Consider the following 15,316-nt stretch of genomic DNA (forward strand, 5'->3'; position numbering starts at 1 on the left):
TGTTAAGTGAATAAAAAGGGCTATTTCATTCCATGGACTTATACATCTATCTCCAAATCAGTTTCTCTGTACCTTAATTATTGTGACTTTGTAATAGGTGCTTCAGTCACTATTCACTATATTTAGAAATGTTTAAAAACAGAACAGAAAGACAAGAAATAAGAAGTATTGACAAGGAAGTGGAGAAAAAGAGAACCCTTGTGCACTGTTGGTGGGAATGTAAATTGGTGCAGCCATTGTAGAAAGCAGTGTGGAGATTCCTCAAGAAATTAAAAATAGAAATATCACATAATTCAATAATTCCACTACTGGGTATTTACCAAATGAAAATGAAAACACCAATTCAAAAGGATATATGCACCCCCATCATATTTACTGCAGCATTATTTATAATAACCAAGATATGGAAGCAAACTAAGTGTGCGTCAATAGATGAATGGATAAAGATGTGGTGTGACACACACAAATACACACACACTCATGAATATTATTCAGCCATAAAAAGGAAGGAGATCTTGCCATTTGCAACAACATGGATGGACCTAGAGAGTATCATGCTAAATGAAAGAAGTCATAGAAGACAAATACCGTATGATTTCACTTATATGTGGAATCTAAAAAATAAAACAAACAAAGCAGAAACAGACCCATAAATACACAGAACTGGTGCTTGTCGGGACAGGGGGGTGGCAAAAAGAGGGAGTGGGAAATACAGGCTTCCGGTCCTGGAATGAATACGTCACAGGGATGAAAGGCACAGCATAGGGAATACAACCAATTGTACTATAATAGTGTTTTATGGTGACACACAGTAGCTGTATTTGTGGTGAGCACGATATACAAAACTGTTGAATCACTATGGTACACTTGAAATTAATATAATCTGTCAATTATATTTCAATTCCAAACATTTTTTAAATAAAAACAGGGGCACCTGGGTGGTTCAGTCGGTTAAGCATTGATTTTGGCCCAGGTCATGATATCACTGTTTCCTAAGTTTGGGCCCCACATCAGGCTCTGCACACTGACCAGCACGGAGCCTGCTTGGGATTCTCTGTTGGTCTCCCTCTCTCTGTCCCTCCCCAACTCATGGCTCTGTCTCTCTCAAAATAAACATTTTAATAACTTTTTTAAATAAATAAAATAATAAAAATAAAAACAGAACAGATGTGGACTGATTTAAGATTATCCTGATTACAGAGAGAGGGATATCTGGAGATGGGTTCTTTTAGAAGCATCCTGGACAAGGTCAAAGAAGAAAAATCTAAAAGCATAAATCAAAATCTTGGATTATATAATTAGTCTCAGGATTTATAATCAATAAAAACAAAGCATAAAGTTAAATTTAAATCACTGTTCCTTACCTGTTTCTCTCCATATATCAATAAGCACATGGACAGCAAGGAGACAGTAATAGTCTGAAAACTGCAATTCGGTTTTCAAACAGGATTTCCCTGTAGGGAAAAAATCCCATATTTGTATTTTAACATTTGTGCAACTATCTCTGCCCCAAAGGAGTCTCTTAAAGCAGGAAAGTGACAGGAGAGATAAGATAAAGAGAGGAAATGAAAGTAATAAGATTAGCATAAACACCAGAAGAAAATATAAGCCATGAATCAAAGGATTCAAAATAAGGTAAGGCCACACTCAGCTGGACCAGAAGAAAGCATTCCAGAACAAAGGTGGTATCTGCAAGGACACCAAAGGGAGAGAAGCAAGATTTGGAAGGAGGGCTCAGGTAAAGAAAAGACCAGAAGCCAAGGGCTAGTAAAACTAAAGTAACAATATGCTCATTACTTCACTTAATAATTTAGAATACAGTTAGAGAAATACTTATATCTGGTCAAATAACTTATATTTTTTCACAGGTATCTAGCAATCTAAAGATCGTCTACTTCTAAACCACATTTTTACTTCACAATTTACAACATTCCTTTAGTTCAATTTCAGTCTCTATATTAAAAATGCTAAGGCCTCGAAGCAGAAAATGTGACAATTATCATAAACTCCATGTAATTCACAGGAGCCCCAATGTGACAGAGTTAGCTCAATCAGGAAGAATATGGACAACTATAATTACTTAAAACTCCAAACTTAAGAAAGGCTTTACATTTGGACAGTCTTCCCACCTGACAAAATATCCTCCTTGCCAAACTCATTACAACAAGGTGCTCCGGGTGATTTAAAAAAAAAAGGTCTTCTAAAACTTAGCAAATCAGGGAACAACTGCACACTTTGAAAGGCTGCTCACCAAATTCCAGTCCATGCTGGTACCTTAACATCAATTCTCTGACCACACTCTGTTTTTGATTTTTATCCAGAGTATGGTACAAGCCAAGTAACCTCGTCAGCTGCACCACACATAAATGTTGCTGCAGAGCTCTGATGTCGGCAGGCAGTGCCAACTTATCCTCTGTTGGTGTCGACAAAGGAACAACTCCAAGTAATTGATTAATAAACTGCAAAGTAGAAAAAAAGGAGCACAGATCTCAAAACAGAACTAGTCTCTGGTAGGCATTAACAAATTAAACATTAACAAATGCTGAAATGGTCTAGAAAAAGACATCAAGAAAAAAATACAAATTAAAATCCCTTTAGTAGATCATTTTCTATCTACCAAAATTACTAAAACAAAAAAAATTCTTTTTTTTTCTTTTAATGTTTACTTATTTTTGAGAGAGAGAGTGCAAGCAGGGTTGGGGCAGAGAGAGAAAGAGAGAGAGAGAGAGAGAAGAGACAGAATTGGAAGCAGGCTCCAGGCTCCAAGCTGTCAGCACAGAGCCCAATGAGGGGCTTGAATCCATGAACCATGAGATCAGGACCTGAGCTGAAGTCAGATGCTTAACCAATTGAGCCACCCCGGTGCCCCTAAGACAAAAAAAATTCTGACAGCACACAGTGCTAATAAAACGCCAATAAAAATGGCACACTCATTCACTGCTGGCCACAAGTATTGGTAAATACCAGGAACTATACTAACTAAAATGTTAAAAGAATTGCGAAAATGAGGCACCCAGGTGGCTCAGTCAGTTGAGCATCCAACCTCAGCTCAGGTCGTGATCTCATGGTTCATGAGTTCGAGTCCCACATTGGGTTCTCTGCTGTTAGCACAGAGCCCACTTCGGATTCTCTGTCCCCCTCTCTCTCTCTGACCCCCCCTTACTCATACTCTCTCTTGTGCTCTCAAAAATAAAAAATAAACATTAAAAAAAAGAAATGCGAAAAGGTTTCATAGATTACAGCATATCAACATACTATATAATGTGGCAATGAAAAGGTTAATTAGGAAGACTGTAAAAAGAGCACAGTACCAAAAACAAAACTGATATATGAGTAAATTCTTAAAGAAAACATTACATACCAAGAGGAATAGTTATGTCATATCAGTGGCCTTAAATTGTTTTATTAAGTCGTATTTTGAAATAATTATGGATTCACATGCAGTTGTAAGAGATAATACAGAGAGATCCCGCATACCCTTATCATCCAGTTTCTCCTAATAGTAACACCTTGTATTAAAATGTTTTTAATTCTAGGGGCGTCTGGGTGGCTTAGTGGTTAAGCATCTGACTTCAGCTCAGGTCATGATCTCTCGGTTCCTGAGTTTGAACTCCCTGTTGGACTCTGTGCTGACAGCTCAGAGCCTGTAACCTGCTTCCAATTCTTTGACTCTTTGACTCTCTCTCTCTCTCTCTCTGCTCCTCCCCGGCTCACGCTCTGTCTCTCTCTCAAAAACATAAATGTCAAAAAATGTTTTTAATGTTTTTAATTCTTTAAATTTGAATTTAAAAAAATATACCATTCCCATTACACATTATTAAATATGGGCTTACTCACTGCCAAAATCCCATTAAGATGACAACAAAGAATCAAACCACAAGGATCACAAACATGTGAAAAGCTGACAGCAAACAAAAACTAACAGGACTTCAAAGATAAGAAGGAGCAGAAGGGCAGGTGTTAAGTGCTAACCAATGTACAAGGCAGAAATCTAACATATACAAAGGGCAGCAAGTCTAATCCTGACACAGAACCTTAGAAGGCAGAAATTCAGAGCACCAGAAAGCTCAAGTGTTGATGGGACTGAAATGGAAGAACTGACTAAATTCCATCTAAGAAGTCTGACTGCTCCCCTAGTTCACAGACGTGGACTTCCTAAACCCAGCAGAAGCCCATAGGTATACTCCCAAGAAGCTGAAGCAGAAGCACTATAGACTCATGGACAACAAGCATAGCCAGAAATGGGGATAAAGTGCTTTTTTTTTTTAATTGCCTGAGGAACCTCCATATTGTTTTCCACAGGGGCTACACCAGCTTGCATTCCCATCAACAGTGCACAAGGGTTCTTTATTCTCCACCTCCTCACCTATCATATGATCCAAGAATCGCACTATTGGGTATATATACAAAGAATACAAAAACACTAATTCAAAAGGAAATATGCACTACTATGTTTGTTACAGCATTATTTACAATACCTAAATTGTGGAAGTACCTCAAATGTCCATTGATAGATGAATGGTTAAACACACACACACACACACACACACACACACACACACGTACAATGGATTGAGCCATAAAAAAGAATGAAATCTTTCCATTTCTGACCACATGGATAGAGCTAGGGAGTATAATGCTAAGAGAAATAAGTCAGTCAGAGAAAGACAAATACAATATGATTTCACTCACGTGGAATATAAGAAACAAAACAAAGGGGGAAAAAATGAGACAAACCAAAAAACAGTGTCTTAATTGTAGAGAAGTGATGGTTCCCAGATGGAAGGCAAGTAGGAAGAATGGGTGGAACAGGTAAGGGGATAACAAGTACACTTATGATGAATGCTATTAATGCACAGAATTGATGAATCATTATATTATACCCCTGAAACTAATTTAACCCTGTATATAAACTATACTGGAATTAAAATTAAGTCAATAAAAAGACAAAATCTCTGTGTTAGTAAAGGAAAGGAAACAGAAAACAAAAGAAGAAAAATAAAACGAGGATAAAGTGAAACTCTATTATTCGGTGATGAGNCACCTGACAAATGTTTGAGGCCCCAAACACAGACAGTGGCACACAGGCTCCATGAAAAGTATTTCAAGGGGCGCCTGGGTATCTCAGTTGGCTAAGCGTCTGGCTAATTTCAACTCAGGTCATGATCTCATGGTTCATGAAATCGAGCCCCGTGTCAGGCTATACACAGAAAGCACTAAGTGTGCTTGGAATTCTCTCTCTCCCTCTCTCCCTGCTTGTGCTCTGTCTTTCTCTCAAAATAAACAAACATGAAAAAATAAATAAACATGAAAAAAATTTTCTTAAGTATTTCAAGGGGTGCCTGGGTGGCTTAGTCAGTTAAGCATCCAACTTCGGCTCAGGTCATGATCTCATGGTTTGTGGGTTCGACCCACACGTCGGGCTCCGTGCTGACAGCTAGCTCAGAGCCTGAAGCCTGCTTCAGATTCTGTCTCCTTCTCTCTCTGCCCCTCCCCTGCTTGCACTCTGTCTCTCAAAAATAAATAAATGTTTAAAGAACTAAAAAATAAAATATTTCTGAGGTGAGGGGTGAGGGACAGGGGATGGAGGAGATTTGGGGGAGAATGGAACATATTATCACCTCATGTATTAGACTAACAGGAATTTTATACTTTTATGGTTCTGTCAGATTGACTGGGGTGAATCAAACAAAAGAATCTTAACTCTTGAGAAAGAAAAGTTGTGCAAGAAAGGTACTCTCCATATACAAAGAGGCTCAATCCTTGGTCATAAAAATATAAATTCTGAATAATGACTGAACTAAACTGTGAAGAAAGTATGTAAGGAGCAAAGTAAGATGTAAACAAGATGATCATCTTTCATGGCAGGACTCCAACAGACAAAGACTATAACTATAAAGATCAAAGAAATACCTGTCCAAGTCTATAGCTTAGAAATACGGAGGTAAATAACAGAAGAAACAGTTAGGAGTTGAGTGATGTGCCTGTAGAGCACAAGATCCCGGGTGGAGGTGGCAAAGGGCTGCCGCTGTTTTCCAACAAAAGCCTTTAGTACTACCTGGCTTTTTAACTTTATACATGTAATATTTTTTTTTAATATTTTTATTAATTTCTAGGAGAGAGAGAGAGAGAGAGAGAGACAGCGTGAGCGGGGGAGGGTCAGAGAGAGAGGGAGACACAGACTCTGAAATAGGCTCCAGGCTCTGAGCTGGCAGTCAGCACAGAGCCCGATGCGGGGCTTGAACCCACAAACTGCGAGATCATGACCTAAGCAAAAGTCGGACGCTTAACCGGCTAAGCCACCCAGGCCCCCCTATACATGTAATATTTTTGACACAAATAAAAATTAAAGTAAAATAAAACCCCACTCATGCAGTTTCACATCTGTAACAATTTTGTTTCAGTTTGTCTCCAATTGTATGAAATTTAATTATTATGATCAGATAATCATTTGCAACAAAGAAACTGCAGCACTGGTCTTCATGTTTTTGATTAAATGCCTATACAGCTTCTGTTGCCAGCTGTTCCACTGTTGTAAACCATTTTATATATTAGTAATGCTTATTATTAACGCCTTCTTTAGGGAATGCTTAAAGAATCTTCCAAATAGGTTTTGTCATAAAAGAATACATTCATTATTTCAGTCTGTACTGTTTTACTGCTATACAAAAAGCTTCTTTAAAACCTGGAATCATCTGTTTCGCTTAAAACTCCAAGGCAAAGAAAACAAAAGATAAAAACATCACCCCGGGTGAGCCATTTCAAGATAACCAGATTCAATGGCCTACTTTAAAAGCATCTGGCTCCTAATTATTGGGGACTACAGTTCTCAGCCTGAACTTTACTTGAACGGTTTTAATCCTCTGACAAATACACTGCTGAGTGGCAGGATTTTTAGCTATTGAAGTCATCCTACATTTAAAAAGTTGTGGCAGCAAAACTGCCCCTCAATGAAAAATTTAAGTGGAAGTACAAATTCATTGCAACAGCTTTAAATCCTTTGTCTTGCAGAACAAAGACTACCTATCACTGCCAGTATTCCAGCACTTCTGGAGGGTTCCTCTCCATAGATTATTACTATAGGAGGTCACATAAGATGATTTAAGATTTTCAAACATAACCAAGAGAGTAGAGCTGCCTGTACTAGATTCATATTAGCAAACCCTATGAATCTCAGCCGGAAGTCATTTAAGATTTCCTCTAATGCAGCCCCATCATTTGGTGCTTCAACTTACAAGATGGGAAGGACTCTAAGACAAGATCAATTGTTCCAAATTTTAGCAATTAATACGTAATACATGCAACAAACATTAACTGAAGGACTCTATCCCATGTGGTTCTAGATTCTGCTTAAATCTCTCCAGTAAAATGAAACTAACACACTATATTTTTAGAGAATTCTATTACAAAGAAATCTATTTTTCACTGGCCAAATTCTGAATTCCCTGTAACAATTTCCTGCTGGTCCCAATTCTCATCCCCTTTGTATAAGGGAGCTTTTCAAATATGAGAAAAGAAGGACTCTGTCCTCATCAGATCAAACCTCTCTTCTATTCAACCATTTCTCTCTCATATGCTTTCACATTCTCCTACAACCCAAGATTCCTTTGTAATTAATCCAGAAACTTCTAAAGCTTGGCCTTTAGTAAGCATGGCACTCCAAGAATAGCTTTACTAAACCAAAGAGAATGGTGAGTGTCATTACAGAACCAAATACAGACCACCATCTACTTATCAGTTTGGGAAAACACTGCTCCATCTGCCCTAGATGTGTCACCTCAAGACTGCCATGTATCGAGCTTGGTGGACTGAAGACATGACCCACCAAACATAGTCTAATCACCTCCACTATGGGGGGGTGACAGAAGGTTTTCTGGGAGAACAGGTGGTGGCAACCCTGTGATAGGAAGGATTCCAACCTTCACTAATTACAAAGGTACTAATGAGTAAAGCTGACAAAAGTCACAGACTTTCTTTATACATGCCAAGGTTTCTTTACATGGTACTCTATCCTACTCTACATAACACTGTTCTTCCAACTGATAGAGTGCTCCAGCTGCCCATTACCAAGGATACTCTGGATAAATGCTAAAAACCTTTAACGTGGAACAGGGCACAAAGTTGCCCATCTTCAAGGGATGGGAGAGCAATCTGACCCAATACATGCTGCTGTGGATGAAGAGTCTAAAGATAAGGTCCTCCATCTCAGTATGTAACAGACTTACATCAGTTCATTCACATGAAAACCCCCAGGACATGACAACTAACTACAGTGTGGCCCCTAGATTAGGTCACAGAACAGAAAAAGGACATTAATGGGAAAATTGCAGAAATCTAGACAAAATCTAGAGGTTCATAGTGATGTACCAATGTCAATTTCTTAGTTTTGACAAGTGTACCATGATAATTTAAGATGTTAACAACGTAGGTGAAGGGTGTGGTGTAATTTTCTTCACTATCACAGTGACTTTTCTGTAAATTGAAAATTATTCTAAAATAAATTCATTAAAATGTAAAATTTTGCTCTTCAAAGGACCCTGTTAAAGGATAAAAAGACAAGCTACAGGAGTGCCTGGATGGCTCAGTTGGTTGAGTGCCGACTTCACTTCATGTCACGATCTCGCAGTTCCTGAGTTTCAGCCCCGTGTCGGGCTCTGTGCTGACAGCTCAGAGCCTGGAGCCTGCTTCAGATTGTGTGTCTCCCTCTCTCTGCTCCTCCCCCACTCACACTCTGTCTCTGTCTCTCTCTCAAAAGTAAATATACTTTAAAAAAAAAAAAAAAAAGACAAGCTGCAGACTGGAAAAAACATGTGAAACCATGTATCTGACAAAGGACTTGTATCTAGAATAGCTAAACTCTCAAAACCCAACAGTAAAAAAACAAAAACCAAGTAGAAAATGAACAAAAGACAGAAACACACATCTCACTGAGGAGAATATAAAGATGGCAAATAAGCACATGAAAAGATGTTAAACATCACTAACCATTAGGGAAACACACATAAAAACCATAAAACACGTGATATAAAATATCACTACACACCTATAAGAATGGCTAAAAAAAAAAAAAAAATACTGACAACACTAAGTGCCGATGAGGACACAGAGAAACTGGATCACTCACACACTGCTAACAGGAATTTAAAAAGTACAGTCACCATGAAAAAGTCTGGCCATTTCTTTTAAAAAAAAAAAAAAAAGACTAAACATGCAGCTAGCATTGCTCTACTGGTCATTTTCTTCAGAAAAATGAAGGCTTAAGTTGATGTCTGCAGGTAAAAAACACATGGGATCTGGTGGTGAAACTGTTCTGTATCTGGACTCTGGGAGAGGTCACCGAGTCCCCTGCACTAACACACATAAGGTACCACACATACGCACACAGATGTCAAACAGGTGAAATCTGATTAAGTATTGATGTGGACTGTATTGATGTCTATTTCCAAATTATGATATCACGCTACAGTAATGCAAGATGTTACCACTGGGGCAAAATGGGAAGGAGTATATAAAGCTCTCTGTATTATTTCTCTTACAACTACATGTAAATCTATAATTAACCTCAAAAAAAAAAAAAAAAGACACAACACAAAACGAAAAAGACAATCCAATGATCTTCCAGAGGCTTATTCTCCTCATGGCTTAACAAGAAATCATGTCTTCATCTGATAGCACCTAGAACCCCTGGCTTGCTAGAGCTCTTAGTCTCTCGCATCCACCACCTTATGCACACAGTTGACCTCATTACCCTCAATACAAGAACCCGGCAGGACTCTGAGGTATATACTCACTTTTGTACACTGTGTAGCAGGTAAGAGGTCAACAAACACCTTGAGGTCTGTAAAACAGCAAGGCTTATCCCCAAACTTTTTAAAATACTGGAACATTAATTCTTCTGGATCACCTAAGAGAGAAAACAAAAATTAATTAACTCATGGACTCAAACAAGTTTTATATTAAGAAGTCTGATTTGAAAAAATATTTATTTCAGTTAAGTAAAAATTCTGCTTGAGCGCTTGAATGAGAATGGCAGTGAGGGCTGGAGGACGGCTTTCCCATTTAAAACTCAACAAACACTTTAAAAAGAAGTTGAATCTTACAAACTCAGTTTACTTGTTATTACACTTAGGAAACGTGACATTTTTCATTGAATTAAAGTTTAAATAGCTAAAAAGTTTTCATTAAAGTTTAAATAAAAAGACTTAAGCTTATAAATAAATATTAAACAAGCATGTTTCTTTCCACAGTTCCTCAAATACTTACCAAGTATTAAATAAATGTTAACTAAGTGGAAAGAAATGTTTAACAGATACAACAAGAGAGAAAATAAATGGGGTGGGGGGAGCCACGAGCCAGTAACTCCAACAAGATCACTCACTGTGGAAAATCTAAACCTGGATCTGCACAAAGCACCCAGTTCCTTTTATTTTTCGTCAAATTAAAAACAAAAATAATAGGGGCGCCTGGGTCGCTTAGTCGGTTAAGCGTCCGACTTTCGCTTAGGTCGTGATCTCGCAGTTCGTGGGTTCGGGCCCCGCGTCGGGCTCTGTGCTGACTGCCAGCTCAGAGCCTGGAGCCTGCTTCAGTCTGTGACTCCCTCTCTCTCTGACCCTCCCCTGCTCACGCTGTCTCTCTCTCTCTCTCTCTCATAGAAATAAATAAGAAACATTAAAAAAAAAAATAATAATAATAATAATAGAGGCACCTGAGTGGCTGAGTCAGCTGAGCGTCCGACTTCAGCTCAAGTCATGATCTTACAGTTTGTTAGTTCGAGTCCCACACCAGGCTCACTGCTGTCAGCACAAAGCTTGCATCAGATCCTCCATACCCCCCACTTTTTTTCGCTCCCTGCTGGCACTCAGTCTCAAAAATTAATAAACATTAAAATAATAATAATAAAATACTCTCAAATTGAACTAGATTTAAGCAGCAGAGATTTTGGGGGCACCTGGGTGAGTTGGTTGGTTAAGTCATCATCCTTTTTTTTTTTTTTCCCCAAATATTTATTTATATTTGGGAGAGTACAAGCAGGGGAGGGACAGAGAAAGGGGAAGAGAGGATCCAAAGCAGGCTCTATGCTGACAGGCTGACAACAGCAAGCCCGATGTAGGACTTGAACTCACAAACTACAAGATTATGACCTGAGTCGAAGACAGATGCTCAATGGACAGAGCCACCAAGGTGCCCCAGGTATCTGACTCTTGATTTCAGTTCAAGTCATGATCCCGGGGTTGTAAGATCAAGCCCAATTCAGGCTCTGAGCTGACAGCGCAGAGCCTGCTTGGGATTCTCTCTCCCACCCCCTTCTCTGCCCCTTCTCCACTAGCGTCTTCTCTCTCTCCTCAAAATAAACATTTTTTAAAACTTAAAAAAAGAGGGGCACCTGGGTGGCATCCGACTTCAGCTCAGGTCATGATCTCACGGTTCATGGGTTTGAGCCCCGTGTCAGGCTCTGTGCTGACAGCTAGCTCAGAGCCTGGTGCCTGTCTTTGGATTCTGTGACTCTCTCTCTCTCTCTCTCTGACCCTCCCCTACTCACGCTGTCTCTATCTTTCTCTCAAAAATAAATATTTTTTAAAATTTTTAAATAAATAAAAAATTAAAATTAAAATTAAAAAAGAAACAAAATTTTAACCTGGAATTTTGGTAAGATTTTAGGTCTTAATTCTTGTTCACAATTCTGGGAACAGAAGTCCATGGCTTTAATCAGATTCTCATAGGACTATGATCCAAGACACTAAGAATCATTCACTGGTCTGGGTAAAAAACATTCTGTGAAGAGGCGCCTGGCTGGCTCAGATTAAGAGAATGCAACTCTTAATCTCGGGGTTGTGAGTTTGAACAGGTAGAGTTTACTTCAAAAAAATTTTTGTGGAGACTAGAATGAGTCACAAATTTCTGGGGCACCTGGGTGGCTCAGTTGGTTGAGTGTCCAACTGATTTCAGCTCAGGTCACAGTGATCTCACGGTTCATGGGATCAAGCCCCACGCTGGATTCCATGGTGACAACATGGAGCCTGCTTGGGATTCTCTCTCCCTCCCCCCCCCCTCTGCTCCTCCCTGGCTCACACACTCACATGTATACTCTCACTCTTACTTGCTCTCTTTCTCACAAAAAAACTTTCAAAAGTCACACATTTCTAACATGCAGGCTGGTGAGAGGGAAGAGAAAGACCAGAGATTATCCAAGTGTCAACACAGATCCAAACATTTTTATCCAGCTTTGGAAAAAAAAGCAATTCTTTGGATTTTGCAGAGTCATATGAAAATTTTCATTTGTAATTCTGTAAATAACAGAGACTTAAGTTTCCTTAAGTAGACCTAAAGAAGTCAACACAAAATTCAAAACTGGTTGGGGGGGGGGGTGCTGGGTGGCTCAGTCGGTTGAATGTGTAACTCTTGATTACAGCTCAAGTCATGATCCCAAGGTCATGGAACCAAGCCCTGTGTCAGGCTCCACTCTGAGTAAGGAGTCTGCTTAAGATTCTCTCTTTCTCTCTCTCTCTCTCTCTCACTCCCCCCCGCTCTGCCGCTCTCTCTCTCTCTCTCTCTCTCTCACTCCCCCCCGCTCTGCCGCTCTCTCTCTCTCTCTCTCTCACACACACATAAACACACACACACACACACACACACACACATTCTCTCTCAAATTAAAAAAAATTTTTTTCAAAACTGGTTGTGAAAAATCTACAAAGGGAATGAGAGAAGCTCAGTGTTAATTTTAGAATGAGCTGCAAAGAGCATTGGTTAGATGATTAAAATAAAAAGATTCTAGGATAGCTTTTAGGTACTGAAAGTGTTCCTCATCTCAGGACAACTGGCCCCTAAAAACGACTCTCCTGGGGCGCCTGGGTGGCTCAGTCGGTTAAGCGTCCGACTTCGGCTCAGGTCATTATCTCACAGTTCGTGGGTTCAAGCCCGTCAGGCTCTATGCTGACAGCCAGCTCAGAGCCTCGAGTCTGTTTCAGATTCTGTATTTTCCTCCCTCTCTGACCCTCCCCTACTCACGCTGTCTCTCTCTCTCTCTCTCTCAGAAATAAATAAAACATTAAAAAAAAAAAGACCCTCTTGATCAACTTTTAATGAGAACCAAATTTCCATAATGACAAGTACGAGGGGAAAGTGTTTCTTTGGAGCTTTATCTTGAAAAAATGAAACTGAAAAATGAAGTTTATTATCTTAAACCTATCAGGAGTATAACTAAACTATAAGCTGATTCTTAGTACAAGCAAGGAATTACTGCTTTTTGAGGGGAAGGGTCCCATTTTTCCAACAGAATTATTAACTAGCACAACAGGACATTATTTCTTGTGAAATAAGCTCAAAAAGAAGCATTTTCAGGGGCGCCTGGGTGGCTCACTTAGTAAATATCTTCATCAGGTCATGATCTCACAGTTCATCAGTTTGAGCTGTGCATCAGACTCTCTGCTGTCAGCCTCGGATCCTCTGTCCTCCTCTCTCTGTCCCTTCCCCACTTGTGCCATCTCTCTCTCTCAATGAAATAAAAATAAAAAATAAACATAAAAAAAAAAAGAAAAAACATTTTCCGAGTGCCTAGGTAACTCAGTTGGTTAAGCGTCAGACTCGGGTTCAGCTCAAGTCATGATCTTGCAGTTCGTGAGATCGAGTCCCACAATGGGCTTTGTGGAGACATCATGGAGCCTGCTTGAGATTCTCTCTCTCCCTCTGCTTTGCCCCTTCCTATGCTCATACATTTGTGTTCTTTCTCACTCAAAATAAATAAATCATTTTAAAAAAAGAAGCATTTTCAAATAAACATCGAAGCACTTCATCAAATTTCCTGAAGGCATTTCTTTATGATTAAAGAAATCCAAATCATGTTTTTTCTCCCATCTCATCATTGTCCTTGTAAATTTTCTCTTTAACCGTTAATTGCTCTAACTCCACCAGATGTTCTTTTGTCAATGGTTTTCTGAGCGCTTGGAGCAGATTTTCAAGAAACTTTCCATCCACCTCGTGAAATCTTGGAACTTTTACAAAACTAGTACTTTGAAATTGATTTTAACATTAATGTCGGGTCAAAAAAGAATGCCTGACAAAGACTCTGGTGGAACAGGGAGAGATGCTAATGTTAAGTCAAGTCGAAGATGTGACTGAGGGCTAACATTATCAGTAATCCATTTGTTGGTAAATATTTTCATCAGGTTATGAAGATGTCTGCTTCCCAAACATGACATCATCATTGTAGACCTCATGCAATGAATACTGCACTTGGGTATGGAGGGCATCCCTGTATCTTCTCCAGGGTTCCCAAATAATATTAAGGTTTCTTACCTAGTTTGTACTCATCATTAAAACCTTGACGTCTTAAACGTCTAATCAGTTCCAGTTTAGCAAGATGTGGTCCTCGGAGATGGCGGGAACTTTTAGATTCTTCTGTTATCCGATCTTCTATAAACTTCACAGCTTCTTCTGCAGAGTAATGTACTTCTCCTTCTAAAGAGCTAGGTATAAACATATGAAAAAGGTATTTTGTACCTCTATTTTCTGTCTCAAAACTTAAAGTGAAGTCAAATCGATTTCAAAAAACAAAATAAAAAGCATTCTGACAATTATAAAATAACAGGGGATGCAAACTAGACCTAGGAGCACGTTCTGACAGGTAACATGGTATATGATTACTCCCAATTTTGGCATCTGATTACTGCACATTGACTTACTTACCTCTACCTGTTTCTTAAAAAGAGAAGGGATCATTTTATATATATCAAATATTGCCCAATAAAAAAATCTAAGTAAATTTTACTTTACTGCTTGAATGAATGCTGAGAAAAAATTAGATGACTTAGTTAATATTACAAAGTAAGTAGAAGCTCATCAGCATCTTTAACCCCGCTTATGTACGTATTCACTTTTTTAAAAGATCCCATTCATGATTATTACGGTATTATCTATGATAGCAAAAACAAAAAAGAAAGAAAAAAGAAAAAAAAGAAATCAGCAACAATCCAAGTGTCCATCAGTCCATCCACAGGAGACAGAAATGAATTACAGTACATCTCTAAAATGGGAGTTCTCTTAAATCACTAAAAGAAACAGATCTATATGTACCATATATGGAAAGATGCCCAAGATATATTTTAAGGGAGAAAATACCAAGTTGCAAACCACTAACATGATTATATTTTTATGTTAAGTAATGGGAATAATTGTTAGTATATGGACAGAAATAAATCTGGAAGAAAAGACTCTCAACTGCCATCAAGAGTTATCTCTGGGGGCACCTGGCTGGCTTAATTGGCAGAGCATGCGACTCTTGATCTTGGGGTCAGGGTCATGCTGCTCACTTTGAAAA

The 15,316-nt window shown here is 38.8% G+C and overlaps 1 protein-coding gene across 1 annotated transcript in view; it reads right to left on the reverse strand.

Moving 5' to 3' along the window:
* NAA25 (N-alpha-acetyltransferase 25, NatB auxiliary subunit) overlaps nt 1-15,316 on the reverse strand; it is a 70,705-nt gene that overhangs the window by 28,027 nt on the left and 27,362 nt on the right. The window contains exons 10-13 of the mRNA XM_077747988.1: nt 14,296-14,465; nt 9,792-9,904; nt 2,252-2,459; nt 1,365-1,454 (exon numbers count right to left, since the gene is read on the reverse strand). Of these exons, the coding sequence (XP_077604114.1) occupies nt 1,365-1,454; nt 2,252-2,459; nt 9,792-9,904; nt 14,296-14,465 (581 nt within the window). The remainder of the gene's footprint in view (nt 1-1,364; nt 1,455-2,251; nt 2,460-9,791; nt 9,905-14,295; nt 14,466-15,316) is intronic.

This window comes from Crocuta crocuta, unplaced genomic scaffold (genome assembly GCF_008692635.1).
Source record: "Crocuta crocuta isolate KB4526 unplaced genomic scaffold, BGI_CrCroc_1.0 scaffold29, whole genome shotgun sequence".
NCBI classification, from domain to species: domain Eukaryota; kingdom Metazoa; phylum Chordata; class Mammalia; order Carnivora; family Hyaenidae; genus Crocuta; species Crocuta crocuta.